General features: G+C 51.6%; 1 protein-coding gene and 1 pseudogene across 10 annotated transcripts; both read left to right on the forward strand.

Annotated features, from left to right (window-relative positions):
• Window positions 1-6,358: 6,358 nt before the first annotated feature.
• On the forward strand, window positions 6,359-8,869 carry LOC129031837 (tubulin alpha-1D chain-like; annotated as a pseudogene).
• A 6,640-nt stretch (window positions 8,870-15,509) lies between these two features.
• DNAJB2 (DnaJ heat shock protein family (Hsp40) member B2) lies at window positions 15,510-23,622 on the forward strand. Of its 10 annotated transcripts, none has more exons than XM_054478640.2 (10): window positions 15,510-16,286; window positions 16,549-16,649; window positions 17,323-17,432; window positions 18,465-18,518; window positions 18,686-18,808; window positions 19,578-19,670; window positions 19,877-19,979; window positions 20,162-20,232; window positions 21,362-21,565; window positions 22,714-23,622. In XM_054478640.2, exons 2-10 carry the CDS (start codon window positions 16,585-16,587, stop codon window positions 22,722-22,724), a joined length of 834 nt encoding a protein of 277 aa, XP_054334615.1. In that variant the 5' UTR covers window positions 15,510-16,286; window positions 16,549-16,584; the 3' UTR covers window positions 22,725-23,622. The 10 variants fall into 10 exon arrangements, with proteins under 10 accessions (XP_054334615.1, XP_054334614.1, XP_054334616.1 ...); XM_054478639.2 differs by having other exon boundaries at window positions 15,510-16,268; window positions 20,090-20,232; XM_054478641.2 differs by having other exon boundaries at window positions 15,510-16,268.
• Window positions 23,623-24,488: the final 866 nt, after the last annotated feature.

A 24,488-nucleotide genomic window follows, 5' to 3' on the forward strand; every position in this document is an offset into this window, starting at 1 on the left:
AACCCTGTCTCTACTAAAAACACAAAAATTAGCGGGGTGTGTTTGTGCATGCCTGTAGTCCTAGCTACTCGGGAGGCTGAGGGAGGAGAATTGCTTGAACCCAGGAGGAGGAGGTTACAGTGAGCCAAGATCACAAAACTCAGTCTTTTCACTCTGCTTTATGTAAGACAGCTGACTACCATTAGGGTAGTTTTCTTTTTGGAGTTGGTGATACCTAGGCTGACTAGAGTCCAACTCCCAAGGCCAGTTGGGAGAAGTTTAAGTGCTACACAAGAGAGTTTTGAGCCCAGTGGGCCCTCTGGGCCCCATATCACTCCATCTGGACAATAATTCCTGAGGTCCATGGTTTCATAGGCCAACCCAGTAGAAGGCTGAGCTTTCTTATCTTTGATGTGTTGGGTGGCTGGGTCTCCTCTTTGGGCCTCTTTGTTCCAGGTGGGAGACAGAAGAGTTCTAACCTTCAGGCTGTAGCCAAAGCCAGAGTTAACCAGCTTGAGATCATTCCCTAGCTTACTGGGATGAGAGGGGCTCTGAAAAAGCCCCCTGTTTCAACTGCACTATGTAACACAGTGACTGAAATTTCACATTAGCAACTACTGGTTCCTGGATAGGATTGCTATATAAAATACTTTTATTTGCTAAATCCGGCAGACCTAGTCCTGGTTTTGGCTGCTATCTGGAAGAGGGACTGGAGAACTATACAACAGTCCCCCCTTACTTACAAGGATATGTTGTAGGGCCCGCAGCGGATGCCTGAAACTGCAGATAGTACTGAAACTTATGTACTGTTTTTTCCTATACATGCATAGCTATGACCAAGTTTAATTCATAAATTAGGCACAGTAAGAGGTTAAGAACAATAATAGGCAAGGTGCAGTGGTTCATGCCTGTAATCCCAGCACTTTGGGAGGTCAAGGCAGGCGGATCACTTGAGGTCAGGAGTTCGAGACCAGCTTGGCTAACATGTTGAAACCCCATCTCTAATAAAAAGACAAAAATTAGTCAGGCATGGTGGCGTGTGCCTGTAATCCCAGCTACTTGGGAGGCTGAGGTGGGAGAATCGCTTGAACCCAAGAGGCAGAGGTTGCAGTGAGCTGAGATCATGCCACTGCACTCCAGCCTGGGTGACAGAGTGAGGCCCTGTCTTAAAAACAACAACAACAAAAAACCAGTAATGATATAGAGAAAGAAAGCGATGATAATAATATGCCAGCATCACTGCTCTTGAGCTGTGGGGCTGTTATGAAGTAGAATAAGGGTTACATGAGCAGAAGCATCGCCACAGTCGATTTGATAAGGGATCTGGCTACTCAGTGGCTAACGGGTAGGTAGTGTCTACAGTGTGGATACGCTGCACACATGGATGTTCTAGACATGATGCAGTAGGAAGGCACTAGATTTCATCACACTACCCAGAATGGTGTGCAATTTAAAACTTATACATTACGTTTTTCTGGAACTTTCTCTTTAATATTTTCAGACTGTGGTTGACTGCAGGCAACTGAAACTGCAGAGAGTGAAGCTGTGGCTAATGGGGGGCTACTGTGGTGTGGTTTCCAGGCAACATGAGGGCCCATTTGAGGCTAGTGGCCATGCATTCGAAACATCAGTCAGCATGGTTCTGGATTGTTCTATGGCCACTGTTTAGCTGGGTGAGTGCAGACACAGAGCTGGGGACAAAACAAATTTAACCAGGGTTCTGGTTTAGTCAAACAAGGATGTTGAAGCTAGAGGGAGGCAAGACAGTTGAGGGGTACAAAAGGGAATGACCCTGGATGGCCGTGGAACTGAAGACTGGGAGGAATGAGATAAAGACCGAGGAGGGGCTGCTGTGGACACTGTGCCATGTGGAAAGAGGGGAAGCAGAGCCCAAGTCCCAGATGAATCTTAATCCAGCACTAATTAATCCCCATGTGACCTCAGGCAGGACACTAGGGACTTCAATTTCCTTTCCTTCATCCTAGGAAAGGGAAGCCCTGCCTTGCCTACCTCACAGAGTTGTTGAGGGATTCAAAGGAGGTATGGGGAGAAGGTGACTTAAGAAGCATAAAGCAGACTAGGCGCAGTGGCTCATGCCTGTAATCCCAGCGCTTTGGGAGGCCGAGGCAGGTGGATCACCTGAGGCCAGGAGTTTGAGACCAGCCTGGCCAACATGGTGAAACCGTGTCTCTACTAAAAATATAAAAAATAGCCGGGCCTGGTGGCAGGTGTCTGTAATCCCAGCTACTCAGGAGGCTGAGGCAGGAGAATCGCTCAAACCCAGGAGGTGGAGGTTGCAGTGAGCTGAGATCGCACCACTGCACTCCAGCCTGGGCGACAGAGAAAGACTCCTTCTCAAAAGAAAAAAAAAAGATGCATAAAGCAGGATACAAATGCTAGAGACTAGCCTTTTTATTTCAGAATTTTGCCTAAGATGATCGGGAGACTCCTTTTCTGGGGACATAAGGCCAGGCTAGAGCAGCAGTGACTTGCCATGGGCTAGGAGGAGACGTTTAGGAAGTGCCTTGAGGCCCGGCTCATCCTCTTGCTTTGCCCTTGGAGAGCAACAGCTGTTTTGGACTAAGCACTTAAGAAAGGTTACCTTGTTCGTATCTCATAATACTACCTCTCCCCATTCTCCAGATGAGGAAACAGAGAAAAAAAAAGAAGTTTTAATTGCTAGTAGCTATTAGAGGTAGGATTAAAACCAAACTCTAGGTCGCTTGTTCTATGATATTCTGTTTCCAGGCAGGATGTCCTGAGGCTTGATCTCTTGGCCGAGGACTCATTATTTCTGGATCATTGCAGAGATCTTCTTAGTCCCACCCACAGTCGACTTACAGCCCTCACCAACCCTAGAGCAGGGGAGTGCAGGGGGTTTGATAGGTGGGGGTGGTGCTGGAGCTCAGGGTCTTGATTTCTAAATCGTCTTCCACCTGCGAAGTGCAGGCTGTACCGCCAGGAAATGGGATTGCATGACTGACAGCAGATACCATGTACCCAGAGGCCTGGATACCTGTGTGGAGTTACTAGCCCTGGCCCCTCCTCTGCCAACCTCAGCTGGCTCCCCTGTTTGGGCGCAGGCCCAGTGCTTGCCTCCTACTCCGTTCTCCGTGACCAAGTCAACGGGCCCTGCCCTCCCAGGACGTTTCTAACAACATCCACCCGCTGAGAGCCACCCAGAGAATATAAGGAGGAGGCTGGCTGGCCGCTGCAGGCCTCTCACAGATCCATCCCTGCTCACTATCCTGCAGCAGACAGAGAGATAGGACCCCAGCCAGCCCCTGTCCAGGCAGCGGGGTGAGTGGAAGGGGCCTTGGGGGGACTGAGCACGCAAGTGGGGTCCCAGTGGGCCCAAGATATCTGGCGTGAAGGTACCTTGGGAGTCCACATGTTGATGGGGCTACAGTATGTGGAGAGGTGGGGAGAGGGAAAGAGACTTCCAGATGTGGCTGTGGCCCCCAAATATGCAGGTGTGGGGGGCTTCAAAGGGAGTAGGGAAGGAAAGTTTGATGGTAACCAGGATGTGGGGCTGAGCCTAGGCTGAGAAGCAGGGCTGCTGAGGGGGTCTGAATTTAAGTGCGGGGAGTGTGGGGGAAGCAGGACTTGAGCAGAAAGTGTGGGCCATTTCCTCTGCTGGCTGAGAATCTCTAGACCCTGGGCCTTGCCACAGGTTCACTGTTGGGCTCTGATCCCACCTTCCCACCATGGGGACACATCCTCCATGGAAGCTTCTCCCCTCTGGTTCCTCCCTCCACCCTGCCTATCTGCTGTGCCTTTGTCTGACCTCTCATGTTAGTTACAGATCAGCAGGGAGAAGAAGGAGGAGGGAAAGGGGGGTGCTCCCATCTGTCAAGAGCTGGCTGTGCCTGGGGCTCATTTGATATCTTTTACCCACCTCCCTACCAGGCAGGATAGAAGAACAGTTAAGAGCATGGTTGGTGCCAGCCTGTCCCTGCTCTAAATATTCTTGGTTTTGCTCATGGCCTTGAGCAAGCTACTTGACTTCTCTGAGGGTCAGTTTTCTCATCTATAAATTGGGGGTAATAAAACTACCTACTTAAGGTGAATGTGGTAAAGATTAAATGAGATAATGTGTATAAAGTGCCACCTTCACCTGGCACCTTATTTGTGCTTAATAAGCAGAACTAAGCAATGTAACAATACAGGCCGCTGGCTGTGAGATTCTTCTCTTTCTACAGTCATGAAAAAGGTGCTAGGGAAGCTGAGGTGAAATGACTTGTACTGGGTCACAGAGAGATGGGGGTTTGAGGCCAGGTCTGTGTGACTCCAGAGGCTGAGTTCTTTTTTTTTTTTTTTGAGACGGAGTCTCATTCTGGAGTGCAGTGGTGCAATCTTGGCTCACTGCAACCTCTGCCTCCTGGGTTCAAGCGATTCTCCTGCCTCAGCCACCCAAGTAGCTGGGATTACAGGTGCATGCCACCACACCCGGCTAATTTTTGTATTTTGAGTAGAGACAGGGTTTCACCATGTTGGCCAGGATGGTCTCAATCTCCTGACCTTGTGATCTGCCCATCTCGGCCTCCTAAAGTGTTGGGATTACAGGGCGTGAGCCACTGCCCCTGGCCAGAGGCTGAGTTCTTTGCCCCAAACCTGCTGCCTCCAGTGTGAGACATCATTCCCAGAGGGGCCAGAGACACCTTGCATGGGCTAGTAGTTCTGGGGGCCGGGACAATGTCTGGGTCTCTGGACAGAACTGGCTGGTCAGGCTCAGAGGTGCAGCACCAGGCAGGTGATTGGTGAGCCAAGGCAGCCCCAGGATTGGACCTGGGATTTCTACTGTCCTTGAGGTCTCAGCTCAACTCATTATCTTTTTTGTTTGTTTGTTTGTTTTTTTGAGACAGAGTCTCACTCTGTTGCCCCGGCTGGAGTGTAGTGATGCAATCTCAGCTCACTGCAACCTCCGCCTTCTGGGTTCAAGCAATTCTCCTGCCTCAGCCTCCCGAGTAGCTGGGATTATAAGCATATACCATTTTTGTATTTTTAGTGGATAGGGGGTTTCACCATGTTGGCCAGGATGGTCTCGAACTCCTGACCTGAAGTGATCCACCTGCCTTGGCCTCCCAAAGTGCTGGGATTACAGGTGTGAGCCACTGCGCCCAGCCTCAATTCATTACCTTCTCTTACTATGACATCAGGGATTGAGGGTGGGAAATTGGAAGGGGAACCCAACATGCATGGCACACCCTAGTGTGTGTTAGGCAGTGGGCCAGGCACTTTGCATGCATTCTTTCATTTAATTCTCATAGTTTTTCTAGGAGGGACTCTTATTATTGTCCACATTTCAAAAGGAGAACATTGACAAAGAGGTTAAGACTTTTGCTCAAGACAAGTAGAGAAGTAATTGGGCTGGAATACAGATTATTTATGGATTAATCTCAGTCATCTAAAAATCATGAAAAGTCAGGCCCTTGTGTTATATAAAAATAGTCAATGAAGTGTTACATTTTTGGAGAAGTCATCCTCATTAAACAATTAAGAAATATTTCAGGAATGCAAAAAGGTATAAATAATAACATGATAGGCTGGGTTACGGTGGCTCATGCCTGTAATCCCAGCACTTTGGGAAGCCAAGGCAGGTAGACTGCTTGACCCCAGGAGTTTAAGACCCACTTGGGAAAGATGGCGAGACCTGTCTCTACGAAAAAATTTAAAACTTAGCCAGGCATGGTGGTGCATGCCTGTAGTTCCAGCTACTCGGGAGGCTGAGACAGGAGGATCCTTTGGGCCCAGGAGTCCAAGGCTGCTATAGTGAACTATGATCACATCACTGTACTCTAGCCTGGGTGACAAAGTGAGATTCTGTCTCAAGAAAAAAAGAAAAGAATAATGTGATGAACAGCAGCTATGAAGCTTGAGAAATGGAATCTGTCTCCAATTGCTTCTATCTGCTTCCCCTGCCAGAGAGCACCATTATTCCAAATTTGGAGTTAATGTCTCCTGTGCTTTATCTTTGTACTATTTTCCCTTGCTTCCCTCACCAATGGCTCCTAATTTCTTTCTGGACACTGGTGGGTAGATTATCTTGCACTTCTAGATTCATTTGATCCCTTCAATGTTCCTCATTGAGACAGGCACTGAGCAAGAGTCTATAATCTCAGAACTGCTCACATCTTCTGCTTCCCCCAAGGATTTTGGCCCAGCCTGTACGGCCAATGCCTGTTGCTCCTCAATGCCACCAGTAAATGCTTAGATGCAGGAGGCGAGGCAAGCAGAGTAGAGTCCAGGAACCTTGGCCCTCAGCCAAAGAGCCACTCAAGGAAGGCAGGCAGGAACCATGTCCAGGCATGATATGTTTTCCTCTGTGAAGGCCGTTCTCTGCCCTTTGCCCACTCAGTGTGAGTGCATCTCAGTCCACGTGGGGCAGGCCGGTATGCAGTTGGCAATGCCTGCTGGGAGCTCTACTGCCTGGAACATGGGATTCAGTCTGATGGGCAGATGCCCAGTGACAAGACCATCAGGGGAGGGGATGACTCCTTCAACACCTTTTTTAGTGAAACTGAGGCTGGGAAACATGTGCCCCAGCCGGTGTTTGTGGATCTGGAGCCCGCTGTGATTGGTGAGTGATGATCAGTCCCAGCCATGACCTTGTCCCTGGGTACCACAGCAAGTCCTACTCCATAACTGCAGAGCATGGTGTCTGTGGTATAGCTTCCCAGGTGCTGCAGCCAATTAGAACTCCAGACGTATGGAATCGCTGTTACTGAGGTCCTGAGTCTGTAGGCCACTCCACATCCCTTTCCTTATTGAAAAACACATCCAAGCAGCACAAACACATCCAAGCAGGTAATAGCAGCAGCCTGAATGCAGAACCTGGGACCTGGTGACCCCACTCCCTTCAGGTCCCCTGGGGCTCCAGCAGCTGGATCGCAAGGGAGATGGGGCCCAAAACTCTGCCCACTGCAGATGAAGTTTGAACAGGCACATACTGCCAGATCTTCCATCCACAGCAGCTTATCACAGGCAAGGAAGATGCTGCCGATAACTATGCCTGGGGCCACTACACCATTGGGAAGGAGTTCATCGACCTGGTACTGGACCGGATTTGGAAGCCAGTGAGGAAAGGGCTGAGGGCTGGGGCAGGGGGAATGAATCTGGATTCCTGTTGTGAGGTAGTCTGGACACCAGATTGGGGAAGGACAGCTTCAGCCTCTGGGAGAAACACACAGGATCAGGACCAATGAGGAGAGGCCCTGCACTCTGATCAGGGGGGCCAACTGTAGGTTCCAGCCTGGAGCTGGTGTCCCCTGTATCTTCGAAGTGGCTGGCCTGATGCTAGGCAGGGTGTCCATTAAGGCAAACATGTTGATGGGCTGCCTGGCCAAGTTGTGGGGTTCCATAAGCATTCCCAGAATACCACCTTGTGTTACAAGGATGTGGGCAGAAGTCCCTGTGAAAGGCAGGGATTCAAAGAATGTCAGCCCATAGCCTCTGTGATTGGCTTTGGCTCCTACGAAGGATGGGGATGAGGTTCCTGGATTGTTGTTCTTAGTAGAGAAACCCTCTAGAAACATCCAAAGTTAAATCAGCAGGGCATGGGTATGATGGTGGGTGGAGTTGGCAAGTTATGACGACAAGATGAGGAAGGCCTGGAGTCCTGTGCACTGGTCAGCCTAGACAGCCAACTCCACCCACCATCATACCCCTCTTTTCCAGCATACAACAGAGCTCTGTGTTAAGGGCCTCAGGAGATTTCAGAGGAAGAGGCACAGGGAGGAGAAAGGGTGTGCCCTGGACCCACTCTATGAGGATCTCTTTTGTGCTCTTGGAAAAGTCTTCTAAGGATTTCATGAAACTTTTGGGAATTTAAAACAGCACAAGTTGGTTCTTTCCTGTCCATCAGCTGTGCTCCATGCCCCACATTTTCCCTCCCCTTCCCTGTCTAGGCTGACCAGTGCACAGGGCTTCAGGGCTTCCTGGTGTTCCACAGCTTTGGTGGGGGCACTGGCTCTGGCTTCACCTCACTCCTGATGGAGCGGCTCTCTGTTGACTATGGCAAGAAATCCAAGCTGGAATTCTCCATCTACCCAGCCCCCCAGGTGTCTACAGCCGTGGTCGAGCCCTACAACTCTATCCTGACCACCCACACCACCCTGGAGCACTCAGACTGTGCCTTCATGGTGGACAACGAAGCAATCTACGACATCTGCCGCCGCAACCTAGACATCGAGCGCCCAACCTATACCAACCTCAATCGCCTCATTAGCCAAATTGTCTCCTCCATCACAGCTTCTCTGCGCTTTGACGGGGCCCTCAATGTGGACCTGACAGAGTTCCAGACCAACCTGGTGCCCTACCCTCGCATCCACTTCCCCCTGGCCACCTATGCACCAGTCATCTCTGCAGAAAAGGCATACCACGAGCAGCTGTCGGTGGCAGAGATCACCAATGCCTGCTTTGAGCCTGCCAACCAGATGGTGAAGTGTGATCCCCGGCATGGCAAGTACATGGCCTGCTGCCTGCTGTACCGTGGAGATGTGGTGCTCAAGGATGTCAATGCTGCCATTGCTGCCATTAAGACCAAGCGCAGCATTCAGTTTGTGGACTGGTGCCCCACAGGCTTTAAGGTTGATATCAACCACCAGCCACCCACTGTGGTGCCTGGGAGTGACCTGGTAAAGTGCAACATGCCATGTGCATGCTGAGCAACATGACAGCCATCACTATGGCCTGGGCCCGCCTGGACCACAAGTTCGACCTGATGTATGCCAAGAGGGCATTTGTGCACTGGTATGTGGGTAAGGGTGTGGAGGAGGGTGAGTTCTCCAAGGCCCATGAGGATATGACTGCCCTGGAGAAGGATTACGAGGAGGTGGGCATGGATAGTGTGGAGCGGGGGGAAGAAAAGATGGGGGGGGATGAATACTAGGGGAATACTGTGTGTCTGTCCTACATAAAGTGCTGTGGCCTTATTGTCTCACGAATGTCTTTTTCTCTTGGGGAAAACCATGGGGGGAGGGCTTCTTCTCCATGAGAGATAGGAACACTGGTGTCTTAGCCTCTATTCCCCAGAAAGCAGATCTGATTTTAGATTTCATTACAGAGTGCAATTACAGCAAATAGAATGGGGGCCAAGGGAAGTAAGGCACAGAAGGAGGAAAAATTCACCCTAGAGAAAATGCAGCTGAATAAATGGCATCTCAGAACCATCCTTGGGTGAGCGGGCAGGTGAGGGCTGGGGGTGGGGTTTATGCACTGGCTCTATTCTTCCACTGGTTAAACCTTCGCCCCATCAAGCATTAACTCCCCTGCACTGGTGGATTGCACACACTTGGGCTGTAGAGTCATCAGGAAACCCTGGGGAAGGAGGAGGTGCTGTTAAGTTGCACATATGTGAAGTCGGTGGGACCCCACATGGAGCTGCAACAAGAGCCCGGTGAGGCCAGGAGGATCCGAAGTGATCCTTAAAGTACTCTAGTGCCCACTAGCCCACCCTGTGATCTAGTGGCTTGTCTTCTCCAGGCAGGAGGTTGGGGTAATAGAGAGCCCTGACACTGGAGCTGGATGAGGCAGAAGAATGGTGCAGTGGTGGCCACACGGAGAATGGCTTGTAAGGGTAGGAGGCTTACCTCCCAGTAATCTCTGTCAACACTCACCACTTTTTTTTTATTTTTTTAGATGGAGTTTTGCTCTTGTTGTCCAGGCTGGAGTGCAATGGCACGATCTCTGCTCACTGCATCCCCCACCTCCCGGGTTCAAGCGATTCTCCTGCCTCAGTCTCCCAAGTAGGTGAGATTACAGGCATGCGCCACCAGGCCTGGCTAATTTTATGTTTTTAGTCGAGACAGGGTTTCACCATGTTGGTCAGGCTGATCTCCAACTCCTGACCTCGGGTGATCCACCAGCCTCAGCCTCCCAAAGTGCTGGGATTACAGGGGTGAGCCACCATGCCCGGCCCTGACACTCACCACTTTTTGATAAAGACAGTTGACCTTTTATCAGTCCTGTGGCATCATGCACACACAGCTTCCCACCCCCACTTCCAAATAGATGGCAAATTTTAAATCCTGAGACTGAGTGAGGCAGGAGAATCGCTTGAGCCCAGGAGGCAGAGTTTGCAGTGAGCTGAGATAGTGCCACTGTACTCCAGCCTAGGTGACAGAGCCAGACTCCATCTCAAAAAATAAATAAAAATAAATAAATAAATAAATACAATACAATACAATAATATTTTTGTAAGGACAGGACCTCACTATGTTGCCCTGGCTGGTCTCGAACTCCTGGGCTCAAGCAACTCTCCCACTTTGGCTTCCCAAAGTGTTGAGATTACCAGCATGAGCCACCATGCCTTGCTAAAAGGGCTGACTTTTAAATCTCCATATATTTGACTTATGTGTCTTTCTATCAACTGGTTTCAAACTTGGGAAGGGAAAAGGTGTTACTCTGGGAGCCCTTCACACCCCAAGAAATAGCCATCATTTAGTGAGCATCTACTATGTGCTAGGTCCTGTATCCATAAGATCTTGTTTAATTCTGAGGTTAGTACAGTTATTACACCCACTGGAACAGAAGCTCTCAGACAGGCCTTGGACTGTTTTTCATTGTTCTACTCTCAACACCCCAGTGTTGCCTGGCATATTAGATGATTAACATTTGTTGGATGAACTTGTTCAATGAACGCCTATTTTATAGACGTGGAGACTGAGACTCAAAGACTCGTCCAAGGTGGTAAATGGAGGAGTTGGGATTCAAACCCAGGTTAGCCTGCACCAAATCATATGTTGCTCCCCAACCTTTTTCTTAGGTGCCCTCACTTCCTGCTCACAGTGGTTCCAGGCACCCCTCCAGACACCACCTCTTCTGGGCCTGCCAGGTCCTGAGTGCCCAGACAGTGACTCAGGTGCCTCAGGGGCAGGGAGTGGGTGACGCTTCACACTGCCCTGCCCAGGCTCTGGGAAGGAGGGCATCGATGTAGAGGGGAGAGTCCCAGCTTCTGGGTCTGAATGGGGGTAGAGGCTTCTTTGGGGCCAGGTTCTAGGGCTATCAGTGCCCTTTGGAAAACATCTCCTAGGAGGTGGTGAGGGCCTGGGAGAGGCCAGGATTGGGGGTGGGGAGGGAGGTGAGCTCTTCACCTGCCAAGATGGCTGGGGATCCAGAGAGGCAGCTCGTCTCCCTTCCTGTCTGCTGAACCAGCCAGCCCACCCTGGGTGGCTATATAGCCATCTCCCTGAGGTCTTCCTGCTAGTAATACGCTGCTGGCAGGCCCTGGCAGGCCTGGGTTGGACTGGGTGTGGGTGTGGAGAGGTGGCAACCCAGACCTCCTGGGGCAGCTGGGAGCACCACCCAGCCTGGCTCCTGGGGACTCCCTCAGTGCAGGGGAAATGCTTTCATCCCTGATGCTTCTAAAGCCAAAGTACAATTGCCTCCTGCAGGCAGACAAAAGAGACAGGTTCCCAAGCTCAGATTCTACCTAACAAATTTATTCCCTGGGCTCTGATGTGTCAAGAACACGCCTGGCTTCAAAGCTGTGTTGTCACCATTCTTTCCTTCTGGAACGCCACCTCCCCCTGCTTGTCTCAATGTTGCCATTCCTTCCAGCTTAGGTCACAGCCATCCAGAACCTACCCAGCCCCAGGGAGCTCTCCCTCTTCTGGATTCTTTTAGCACCTACCTCTGTCTCTATTTTTCATTTGGCGCTTGGCGTGGGCTGCCTTGTATGATAGCACTTGGCTTCTTGTCAATATCTTATTTCCCCAACTCAATTTTTAACAATTAGTATGAATTTGAACCGTTATTAGGTGCATATGCTTCAGAATTCAAAAAGTATCAGAGAGATTTAGGAACAAGAAAAATAAGTCTCTTTCATCTTGTTCCCCTCTTGGCAGCCACCACTGTTAATGTTTTTGTTAGTGTTTCCTTCCAGAGATGTCTACATATATATAGGTTGAATATCCCTTATCTGAAATGCTTGGGAACAGAAGTGTTTAGGATTTCAGATTTTTTCAGATTTTGAAATATTCGCATATACATAATGAAATATCTTGGGGCTGAAACCCAAGTCTAAATACGAAATTTACTTATGTTTCATATATACCTGATACACATTGCATGAAGGGAATGTTGTATAATGTTTTAAATAATTTTTTTGTTTTGTTTTGTTTTTTGAGATGGAGTTTCGCTCTTGTTGCCCAGGCTGGAGTGCAATAGCATGATCTTGGCTTACTGTACCTCCACCTTCCAAGTTCAAGTGATTCTCCTGCCTCAGCCTCCCAGGTAGCTGGGATTACACGCACCTGCCACCATACCGGCTAGTTTTTGTATTTTTAGTAGAGACAGAGTTTCACCATGTTGGCCAGGCTGGTTTCAAACTCCTGACCTCAGGTGATCCTCCCAACTTCAGGTGATCCTCCCGCCTCGGCCTCCCAAAGTGCTGGGATTATAGGCCTGAGCCATTGAGCCCGGCCTATGTTTTAAATAATTTTGTGCATGAAACAGTTTGTATATATGAGGTCAGGTATGGAATTTTCCACTTGTGGCATCATGTCAGGTACTCAAAAAGTTTTGAATTTTCGAACATTTCACATTTTGGGTTTTTGGAGTAGGGATGCTCCATCTGTACTACCATGCTTGTATGCACATTTAGTATATACTTTGTTCTACACCTTGTTTTTTCACTTAATAATAAATCTGGAAGATGGTCCATATGAATACTGTTAGCTATGCCTCATTCTATTTGGTCACAATATAATATTCCATCGTATAGCATACCAACACTTGTTTTACCAGTTTGCTATTAATGGGTATTTAGATTGTTTCCAATCTTTTGCTATTAAAAAGAATGCTGCAACCCTTGTATGTATTTTTTTTTTGCACATATGTATGACCATACATTCTTAGAATTGAGATTTCTGGGTCAAAGATTATGCATTTTAAATCTTGCTCTCTTTAGAAGTCACACCAGGCCAGGCACGGCAGCTTACGCCTGCAATCCCAGCTACTTGGGAGGCTGAGGCAGAAGAATTGCTTGAACCCGGGAGGTGGAGGTTGCCGTGAGCTAAGATCGCACCATTGCACTCCAGCCTGGGCAGCAAGAGTGAAACTCTGCCTCAAAAAAAAAAAAGTCACATCAAATTACCCACCCTCCCACTACTAATCTACAAGAATGCCTGTGCCCTCAGTCTTGCCCATACAATGTATCCAACTTTTTTTTTTTTTTTTGGTCTTTGTCATTCATCCAATAAGTGAAACAAAGTATTTTGTTGGGGCCATGTGCCCAGGTGCAGTGGCTCTGGCCTATAGTTCCAGCACTTTGGGAGGCTGAGGCAGGAGGATCATCTGAGGCCAGGAGTTTGAGACCAGTCTGGCCAACATGGTGAAACCCCATCTCTACAAAAAATACAAAAATTAGCCAGGGGTGGTTGCATATGCCTATAGTCCCAGCTACTTGGGAGGCTGAGGCAGGGGAATTGCTTGAACCTGGGAGGTTGCAGTGAGCCAAGATAGTGCCACTGCACTCGAGCCTGGATGACAGAGCAAGACTCCATCTCAAAAAACAAAACCCCAAAGTATTTTGTTGTAGCTTTATTTATTATTATTATTCCTTTAAAAATAATAATAATAATAATACTAATAATAATTATTATTATTATTATTATTATTTGAGATAGAGTTTCACTCTTGTCGCCCAGGCTGGAGTGCAATGGTACGATCTTGGCTCACTGCAACCTCCGCCTCCCGGGTTCAAGTGATTTTCCTGTCTCAGCCTCCTGAGTAGCTGGGATTACAGGCATGTGCCACCACGCCTGGCTACTTTTTGTATTTTTAGTAGAGACAGGGTTTCACCATATTGGCCAGGCTGGTCTGAAACTCCTGACCTCAGGTGATCCACCCGCCTTGGCCTCCCAAAGTGCTGGGATTACAGGCATGAGCCACCATGCCTGGCCTGTTGTAGCTTTAGTTTACAGTTTTTTTGTGAATGAGATTGAGCATCTTTTCATTTGTTTAAAAGCCAGTATTTCCTCTTCTGTGAGCTGCCTGTCCCTTTGTCCATTTAAAAATGTCATTGTCTTTCATTAGTTGGCATTTCTTTGTGGACAAAGGAAATTAAACCTTTGTCTGCTAGATGTGCTCCATATAATTTCCCTCGGCTGTCATTTGTCTATGTCCTATCCCCTTGAGCACAGAGATTGGAATTTAAACTTCTTTATATTCTTATTCTTAATATAGCAAGACATACACGGTAGGTGCTAGACAAATGTCTGTTGGCACGGCAAAGTAAGAAGAAAAAGGCAGAGATCTGGAAAATTTGGAGTGACTTAACCCAACCACTCCTTCCTCTTATACCAAGTCTAACCCTTAGTCTTTGTGTCAGTCAGGACTCTTGTAAACAGCAGAAGCTAACTGGCAAATTGTTTCAAGTCCCCTGCCCACAACAATTATAGAGATATCGGATAGCATACAGAATCAATGCAAGGGCCAGCAAACAAGGGTCAGCAATCAGACAGGCACCTAGGGAAGCTGGGCAGCCAGTACCACAGTCAAGGTTGGGCACAGGACAGCCTGTGTAGGAGACTCCTGTCCCCTCCACCCTCCGCAGTGATCCCCCTACTCTCGTCCCTCACCTGCTGCAGTAGCGCTGACACTTCCTCCTCCAGACACTAGAGGCCGCTGTTGGCCCTATCGCCTCCACCGCCGCCGCAGAAATGAATTCCTAAACCAGCCCTGCTATTCCGTGACTTGCTCCAGATTCAAAGTCCCAGTTGGAGCATCCGATTGGCGGAGCTCATGTCTTCTGCCTGCAACCCTAGAGCCGAGTCAGGGAGGAGAAAGCATTGGGGCTTTGTGGCAAATGGTGGCCTGCTTTCCATTAGGGCCCGTGCAATGGGAATTCCCCAAATGTAGGCAGGAGGTTCTGATGGTGGGCGGCCAGGAAAACAGGACACTCACACCACCTTCTTCTCTCACGTCCGGCTCAAGCCCTTCTCGTTGGCAAAGTGTTCCTGGGTCCCCCAGCCTAAAGCACTTTTCTGGACTCATATAACCATTATTGCTTGAGCCAATCACGATGCCAGCGAGGACCGCAGTAACACCTAATACATACCATGTCTCATTTGACTTTCAAACAACCCTAGGCACTACCTATATTTAGTGAGAAAAAAAGAGAGCTCAGAGATTTTCCCAAGTCTCACAGTAATGCCAGGTTGTACTCTGTTTCCAAAGCCTCGGGTTTCCCAGCGGGCTACACTGATGGGCTGGTATCTTACCAAGTTCAAGCTCTGCAAAGGCAGGGCTTGGGCCACATTCTTCTTTATACGGCCTGGCAGCATCTTGAATGCAGAAAAATGCTCAGCTAACGCCTTTGGATCGGCCTGGATGGGATCAAGCAGGAGCCAGTTCTGGAAGGTTTCCTAACTCTCCAATGAGGCCTGAACCCAGGGAGCATTTTGAAGTGGAATAGGCCTACTCAGGATCAGTTTGGGAAGACTTGAACCTGGGGAATTCCGTTGTACGGCCCCCTTTACCTCATCTCCCCCAAATGTGTCAAAACTGTCAACAAGAGGTTTGCAGGTGTTCATTATTTATTCATCCCACAGGTAGTTTTGAACTCCGACGACTGCTCTAATAGACCAGTGAGAAAAAACACACAACTCCTGTGAAATCGACATTCTAGTGGGGGAGGTGAATGGTAATCAAAAATAATCAAACAATAAATGCTAATTTGTGGCTCTAACAAGCCTGATGAAGGAAATGCCACGAGAGGCTGTAAAAGGCAGTTCTGACCTACTCAGGAAAGCCAGGGCAGCCTGCTGGGGGACGTGGGGCTGCAGCTGGGAGCAGAAGAAGGGGGAGGAGTTAGAACCGTGGTGGGGGGAGGGAGGGAGAGAAGAGTCTCAGTCCTCGAGGTGGGTGAGTAAGCATGGATCATCGCTCGTGTTTATAAGAAAGTGACAGAGGGACCTGGGGGCCGAGCGGCTTGTTTGTGGGTTGCCCCAGCCTCCGTGCGAGCGCGTCTCGCCTGGATGGAGGCGGGGCCGCAGTCTCCCAGGTCCCAGCTGGGCCTGACGTCGTCCTGGTGCGTGCCCAAAATAGCCGGCTCCGCCCTCTTCTCCCGGCAGCCCCTGCAGGCCCCCATCCCCCCCCAGGGGACAGGCGGAGCGGGCCTTCTGCGGGTCTCTAGTAGTTTCCGCACCGCTGACGCATGCCTGCGCGCACAGCTGGGCCGGGCGCGTCCTACGCAGCAGCCGCGAGCCGGGCTGCGGGTGCCAGACGGTTCCCGGCGGGGGGCAGGGGCGGGGCGCCGCAGGAGGCCGGGACTCCTGGCGGAGGAGGTGCAGCCGGGGGCCCGGGTCAGGCTGGGGGCCTTGGATCGGACTGCTGGAGTTGGGGGGCCCCCGATAGGGCTCCTGGGCCTGGGCGTCGAGATAGGTCTTGGCCCCGGCCTGCGGGGGCAGATAAGGCTGCCGGAGGAAGCCTAGTCACCGGCCGCAAGCAGAGCCCGGTGGGCTCCGCTTCCAACTGGGAGCGCCTTCCGCCACCCGGGGAGGGGGACTGCTGCAGCCACAGGGAGGGGCTCTTGGTTCTTTCCGCCTGACTCCTTCTCTTCTGCAGCCCCAAGGAGGCCCGCCTGACGACTGACCAGTTGCCATGGCATCCTACTACGAGATCCTAGACGTGCCGCGAAGTGCGTCCGCTGATGACATCAAGAAGGCGTAAGTGCCTCCGTGTGCAACAGAAAACCTCTCACCCTCCACCCGCCACCACCATGGGGCACTTCAGAGTGACACCTGTAGGTGTCTGAGGGAACCAGGTCGTTAGAAAGCATTGGGGTGCTTCTTCCGAGTGACACCTGCAGAGAGGAAAGAGACCCCTGGTAGAGTACGAGGAGAACGTCCAGAGAGTGAAGTAGTTAGTTCCGCTGGGAGCTGCACTGTGTTATAGGTTGTTCTCCAGTTGATCTTCCCCTCCTCCTCCTCCTCCTTTCCCCTCCCCTCCCCCTTCCCCCTAGATTTGGGCATTCTCAGGCTGCAGTGCAAAGATGCAGTGCAAAGAGGCTCTGTGAGGAGGAGGGGCCGGTGTCCCTGTACTCTTCGAGGCCACATGTGCCCCAACCTTTGCAGCCCCAGTCCAGCGAGCCCTAGGGAGGGGCTAGGGACCCTGGCATTGTATCCGCTTGTACATGTGGTCCCAGCACTGGTGGCGGAGGAGAGAGGGTGGAACTTGATGAAAACATCACAGCAGTGGCAGCCGTAGCAGCTGGGGTGGACCGGGACCCGGTGGTGAAAGGACAGTGATAGGCTAATGGGAAAACGGGTCGTTCGGTTCCTGGATAGGAAGTGCCTGCATTTGTCCCCCGACTTTCTCCTCTGCACCCACTTTCTGCAGGTATCGGCGCAAGGCTCTCCAGTGGCACCCAGACAAAAACCCGGATAATAAAGAATTTGCTGAGAAGAAATTTAAGGAGGTGGCCGAGGCATATGAAGTGCTGTCTGACAGTAAGGGCCGGGGTCAGGCAGAACCCAGCACATCATCCCCTACTTCATGCCCCAGCTCACATTTTCTTAAAGCAATGTCTCTGCCACCCTAGTTTCCTCTGTGCCTTTTTCCAGCCTGACATTTAAGCTCCCCCCTCCCACAGGGACAGCTCAGTGTCTGCTCCCCAGAGTCTGGTATGAGTGGCTGGCATGAGACCTGAAAGGGGAAGGAAGCAGGGCAGGTAACTCATGTGAGCTGAGTCTCCTGTGTGCCAGGCATTGGTGGGTGTCATCTCCATGAGTTCTCACAGCCGTCCTATGAGGCAGGTTCTATCACCCCTATTTTACAGGCAAGGAAACTTGAGGCTGAGAGAGGTGAAGTAACTTGCTCAAGGCCACGCAGAGCTGGAATATGAATCCAGGTCTGCCTTTTTATTGATTCATTCAAAAAGTAATTCAGTGAATGGTGACAGTGTCCGGCACTCGCTGGGTGCTGGGGAAACTGGAGGACAAGCAGGCACTGTCCTTGCCCAGAGGGGCAGGGAAGACCAACACCTACCAGGCACACACACAGACACAGTTACAGCTTCTGAAGAGTATTCAGAGGGAAGAAACAGGGCAGGTGGAGTGCTAGGGAATAATGTGCACCTGCTTTTGTTCTGGTGATTGTAGAAGGCCTCTCCGAGGAGGTGACATTTAGGCTAAGCCCTGGTGAATAATAATGTAGTAGTCATTAGCTAACATTTATTGAACACTTCATATGTGTCAGGCACTGGTAGGCAGTTTACGTGGATGGTCTCATTTTATCTTTGCAACAACCCTGTGCGGTAGGTGCTGTGATGACAGCCATTTTCCAGATGAGAAGACGCCAGCTGTGTGAAAGGCTGAGTTGCTGCCTAAACCTATAGCCTGTGTTCCCTGGGTCCCCTGCTGTGCCTACCTTCCCCCGCCAAGTGTCAGAGTGTCAGTCTCTGGACAATCCTTTGAGCGTCCTAGCCTGTGAGGGGAGCCCATCCCAGAGGGAGGGTGAAATGATCTGGTCTCTTTTTGCAGAGCACAAGCGGGAGATTTATGACCGCTATGGCCGGGAAGGGCTGACAGGGACAGGTAGGTGGAGTGGTGAGGCCCAGGAATGGAGGTGGGGCAGGGAGGAGAGGGGCAGGGCAGATTCTTGCAATGGAGGCTGTCTCAGGCTCCTGGCTGTGCCTTAGGTGAGGTCCCCGGCTCAGGGCAGGATGCATGCCCTAAGCTCTCTCCTCATCCTGCCTTTCCAGGAACTGGCCCATCTCGGGCAGAAGCTGGCAGTGGTGGGCCTGGCTTCACCTTCACCTTCCGCAGCCCCGAGGAGGTCTTCCGGGAATTCTTCGGGAGTGGAGACCCTTTTGCAGAGCTCTTTGGTGAGTGGACTCTGGAAGCCTCGGAATGGCTCAACTTCCCCTCCAGGCCTGTCCTTCCATCAGCTGGGAGGCCCTGAGGTGGAAGGCTGAGAGGGGACGGGAATGCCACGGACAGAAGATTTTGTGGAGCTGGGTCCAGTGAGAGCTGGGACAGAACCTCACGTGTGCCAGAACCCCTGTGATCCAACAGTGACACTTCACAGACTCACCTTATTAAATTACAACAATAATACATTGCTAGACTTCTATAGTAACAGCCATGAAAGCAAGACTCAAAGCATCTTGTGACAATATTGTTATTACCTATAAAACATACTGGTATTTTTTAGTGATAGATATATGCCAAATATTTTACATTTCCTAAGTCTCTAGTGAACCCTGACAGGTGGGCAATTTTATCCCCATTTGCAGATGAGAAAACTGAGGCACAGTTAATAGCCCAGAGTCACATAACACATGGCAGAGCTGGACTCCTAGCTGTGTCTGCCTGTCATTGCGTCATGATGATTTGCCTGTACTGAAAGAGCCATCTGTCCTCCATCCCTCTTCCCCCTCCTTCCTTCCTTTATTCTTTATTGTGGACAGAATTAACCAGTGAGCGTTTTCGAATTCAACATTAAAAAGGAATTTATAAATAAGCCCAACTAAAAAGCGGAAAAGAAAAACCCTACCCAGTTGCTTAGTGGTTTATACTTCTAGACTTGGGCTCACACACTTTTGAGGGGAAATGTCATTACCAGATGACTGCTAATCTGTTTACTTGTTGCAGATGACCTGGGCCCCTTCTCAGAGCTTCAGAACCGGGGTTCCCGACACTCAGGCCCCTTCTTTACCTTCTCTTCCTCCTTCCCTGGGCACTCCGGTAAGTTCTGCCCCTTCCCACGTTTGCAAGCTCCGATTCCTGGAACCCCTGGCATGAGCTTGTTGCTTTTCCAAGCCTATCTCCTGTGTTGGGAGCCCTGCCTCCAGCAGCCCTGCGAGGAGCCCTTTTGGAGCCTCGGTGACCACAACAGGCAGCGCAGTCTTCTTCTAACCACCTCTCCTCCTCCTCCCTTGTCCCAATGCCAGATTTCTCCTCCTCATCTTTCTCCTTCAGTCCCGGGGCTGGTGCTTTTCGCTCTGTTTCTACATCTACCACCTTTGTCCAAGGACGCCGCATCACCACACGCAGGTGAGAGCTCCTTCTGGGGCCATAGAGGGGTGAGAGTCTGCTGGGGAGCTGTGTTCAAATAGAAAGTTGGCTCCTTGAGGGCAGGGCCCAGTCTGCGCTCTCTACTGCAGTGGCCGGAACTGGGACCAGCGCCTGCAGGATTCTGTCACTGCTCGTTGCCTGAACTGTGCTGTCTCCCACAGAATCATGGAGAACGGGCAGGAGCGGGTGGAAGTGGAGGAGGATGGGCAGCTGAAGTCAGTCACCATCAATGGTGAGGAGCAGCCCCACTACCCAGCCCCAACCGCAGCAGCCTCCTCCCCAAACTGCTGCCCCCTGAACTCACTTAGGGCTTGGGAGGGAGTGGCAACAGGCCAGACTGGTAGGATCAGAGATGGCAGTGCCGGGAAGGGGGTGGAGGAGTCTCACGAAGCCATCGCCGTCACTGTGAGTGGGGTGCCTTACATTTGCAAAGCACTTTACTATTTTTAAAGCATTTCCAGATACACGATATCCTCTGTATTCTTCAAGCATCTGGGGGAGTACACAGGGCAGATTGTATCCACTCAGTTTTAATTTGGGGAGCCTGAGCTGAAGCATAGTTAAATGACCCTAACTTCCAAGTAGCCCAGGCCCAAGACTCTTTCCTTCCAAGTAAGGAGTAGAGCCAGGAGTCAAACTCAGGACGCACGATTCCCGGAGCAGAACTGCCCCTGCAACACCATGCTGTGCAGGGCCGTCACCATAGCCTTTCATGCCTGCTGACTCCCAGCACTGCGCACCAAGCCCTTTACATGGGCTGACATATTTAATCGTTGGAACAATTTGAGTATGAAGGCACTATCATCATTCCCATTTTCTTTTTTTTTTTTTTTTTTTGAGACAGGGTCTTGCTTTTGTGCTCAGCCCAGCACGATTATGGCTCACTACAGCCTCGACCTCCTCGGCTCAAGCAGTCCTCCCACTTCAGCCCCCTGTGTAGCTGGGACTACAGGCGTGTGCTACCATGCCCAGCTAATTTTTCAAATATTTTCTAGAGATGGGGTCTCACTATGTTGCCCAGGCAAGTCTCAAACTTCTAGGCTCAAGTGATCCTTCTACCTCGGCCTCCCAAAGTGTTGGGATTACAGGCATGAGCCACTGTGCCCGGCCATCATTCCCACTTTCTAGATGAGGAAAGGGAGGGGTAGGGATGTTGAGTGACTTGCCTAAGGGTAGGAGCTCCTACCTGGTAGAGCTGAATACTTCCTTGTGCTCAAAATCATAACCCTAGGTGCCAAAATGCACGTGTGCCAATTCCAAATAAGAGACTCTAAGTGGTCAGGGTTGTTACTGTGTGAGGCAGCCTGGCAGTAATACCCCTGGCTCAGGTTGGGGCCTCATGGTGGCTGTGACTCTTGCAGGTGTCCCAGATGACCTGGCACTGGGCTTGGAGCTGAGCCGTCGCGAGCAGCAGCCGTCAGTCACTTCCAGGTCTGGGGGCACTCAGGTCCAGCAGACCCCTGCCTCATGCCCCTTGGATAGCGACCTCTCTGAGGATGAGGACCTGCAGCTGGCCATGGCCTACAGCCTGTCAGAGATGGAAGCAGCTGGGAAGAAACCCGCAGGTGGGCGGGAGGCACAGCACCGACGGCAGGGGCGGCCCAAGGCCCAGCACCAAGATCCAGGCTTGGGAGGGACACAGGAGGGTGTGAGGGGTGAAGCAACCAAACGCAGCCCATCCCCAGAGGAGAAGGCCTCTCGCTGCCTCATCCTCTGAACACCGGGCCCAACCTGATCTGATCCAGGTCTTGACTTGGGGTCTGACTCACTGTGGGAAGAGAAGAGGGGAGTATCCTGAGTTGTAGGAACTGCTTTCCAACTCCATGCTCCCTCCACAAGTTTCCCTCCCAGGCCCCCTGCACCCCAGTGTGGACTTGGGATTTGCTGTGCTCAGCCCAGGGCTGATAGGTCCCTGGTGAAGCCCAGGGTGGGGGGTATCAGGGCAGTGGAAGGGCCCGAGGAGCCAGGTTGCATTTATTGGATGGGGAGCTCCAAGGGGCATTAGTAGTTTGGGCTGGGCCTTTTGTGCCCAGGTACTCTGCCACCTGTGTTGCTGATGGTGTCAAGGAAGGAGGACTTGGCCTAGGGTTGTCTGAGCCGGAGCCAGCAGCTCCACTGGGGAGCATTGCAGGCGGAGTGGAGCCTCCCGCTCTCCTGGTCCAGCTGCAGACCCCCAACTGGTTTCTGTGCCATGTTGCGCTCTGACAGTCTCTGTTGCTTCTCTTCTGGTGTTGCTTCTCCTCCCTCCCATTCTCTCTGCAACTGCCTGCGGGCCGCATCGCTTGCTTTCACTGCCGTCTGGCTAGGACTCCCTTCTTCCTTCCTTCCCCGAGAAGGCCTCAATGTGGCGAGGAAGATGCTGGGGCCGGTAGGGCTGTGAGATCTTCTGGGGAGGCTAGCCGGGTGGGGCGGGAGCCTCTCAGCTGTCCAGATTCAGAACTGGAGCCCACTCCTCCTCCCTCTCGTTGCCTCAGCCTGCCCTCACCCTCAGGACTAGGCAGAGGTGAGGCTGGCTCACCCTGAAGAGGTGGGATAGGACCGGGGGACCCCGGAGGGAGGCCTAGGAGGGGACTGCACCCATACTGCTTCCCTACCACAAATCAGGGCTCAGGGAGAGGCCATGCGGCCAGCCCAGGTCTGCATGCTGAGCCCCATCCTCCACAGCTTGCCGCTGACGCTCTCTCCTGTCACCCCGCCCCTGCTCTCTCCCCAGATGTGTTCTGAGCTGGATGCCGGGATCCAGAATCGCTGCACAGTTCCAACAGGACAGCGCCCTCCCCCCTGCGCTGGGAGGGGACCCTCCATTTCTCCCCCTCACCCACGCTGAGTGTAGAGCTGGGGCCTGGGTGGCGGGCGGGGGCCGGGTGGGAGGTGGCAGTAGTCTTAGCCTGTGCACTCTCTTCCTTGGGTGTTTGGTGCTGGCTCCTGGGGACTACACATCCCAGAGTGCGTTGTGCCCGGCCTCATTTCTGATAGATCCCGCTTGGGGGAGGTGGTGTGTGGTTACGGAGCTGTGCATCTTGGGACATGTAGTAGCCCAGGTCGGCTTGTCACTTGCTGTGAGATGGGGAGATTTTGTCTTTTGATTTATCCCTGGATGGCCGGCAAGGTTGTAGATGAAGGGGGAATGATCTGAGCCTTGGTTCCCCTGACACATCTTGCTAGCCCCAGGGTTAGAGTGTGCAGGGCAGAGCCGCGCAGCACCTGGGAGAGGTACCTTTCCCTTGGGCAGCCTGGGGTCCCAGGAACAAGCCAGGGCGAGTAGCATGTCCACCTGAGCAGGGTGTGGCCCTAGAAAGCTGAGGAGTGTGGGCTGGCAGAGAGCTTCGAGGGCAAGGCCACCCACGGGGGCGTGTGTGTGGCAGGGCTTGGCATGTGATGGCAGCTCCAGGCATACTGCTGCTTGTATGGCTTTCTTTGGCCTCTGACCCTGCTGCCCATTCTTTCCAACATCGCAGATGAGCTGCCTCTCCTCCTCCCTGCCTGGGGAGCCCAGTGGCCAGGGAGGGGAGTGGTGGAGCCAGTCGCTGTAACACTGAGCCTCAGAGACGAACCAAAACCAGCTGGGCTGAGCTCAGATCCAGGGGGAAATGCTGGAAGTCAATAAAACTGAGTTTTGAGAGCTTGGTGGTGTGTTGTGTTCTTGTGTTCCTACTTTCCGGGGTGGCCCAGGAGGGCCTCTAAGGGACAGTGGGTGACACCTCAGGCCTCACACCCCCCTTTATGCTCCTACAGCTAGAGGTGCAGGCCTTGTCAGTTGAAGGCAGAAGTGCTCTCTTTGACCAGGCTGCCCTCCCCAAGTATGTTATGGAACCCCAAGCAATGCTTCATTCTTTGCTTTCACCTCTTGGGGGCCTACAACCGGCTTTCCCTAGCAGCCGATGTTCTCGTTATGAGAGGCCTTACCCCCTAGTACTCCACAGCACAGCTAGGACCATACTCAGTTAAGACTTAACTGAGGCTGGGTGCGGTGGCTCACGCCTATAATCTTAGCACTTTGGGAGGCTGAGGCGGGCGGATCACTTGAGGCCAGAAGTTTGAGACCAGCCTGGCCAACGTGGCAAAACCCCATCTCTACTTAAAAAAATACCCAAAAAAAAAAAAACCCCACAAAAAGCTGGATGTGGTGGTGCATGTCTACATGCCTATGATCCCAGCTACTCGGGACGTTGAGGCAGGAAAATCACTTGAACCTGGGAGGTGGAGGCTGCAGTGAGCCAAGATCAAGCCACTGCACTCCAACCTGGGCAACAGAGTGAGGCTGTCACAAAGAAAGAAAGACTGAAAGCACAGAAAACTGGGAACACACAGTGAAACCTTTAAACTGTACCCCCACGAGGCCCACAAAGCCCCTGGGTAAGTTTCATTGGCTCAGCCCGAGGTGTGAGCCAGTGGCACGTGGAGTGGCACGAGTCCAGCCCACCCAGGCCCCAGGCCCCAAACTCATCAGGGCCCACGGAAGAAAAAGCCAGGTACCCCTTCTCTTTC

This window comes from Pongo pygmaeus, chromosome 11 (genome assembly GCF_028885625.2).
Source record: "Pongo pygmaeus isolate AG05252 chromosome 11, NHGRI_mPonPyg2-v2.0_pri, whole genome shotgun sequence".
Lineage (NCBI taxonomy): Eukaryota > Metazoa > Chordata > Mammalia > Primates > Hominidae > Pongo > Pongo pygmaeus.

Bases quoted from the DNA above. Each gene is read 5' to 3' on its own strand.
- DNAJB2 (XM_063647959.1), top strand. From the start codon at position 16,585: ATGGCATCCTACTACGAGATCCTAGACGTGCCGCGAAGTGCGTCCGCT. The intron at 16,650-17,322 runs GTAAGTGCCTCC...CACTTTCTGCAG, and splicing joins GCTGATGACATCAAGAAGGC to GTATCGGCGCAAGGCTCTCC. The intron at 20,233-21,361 runs GTGAGGAGCAGC...TGACTCTTGCAG, and splicing joins GAAGTCAGTCACCATCAATG to GTGTCCCAGATGACCTGGCA.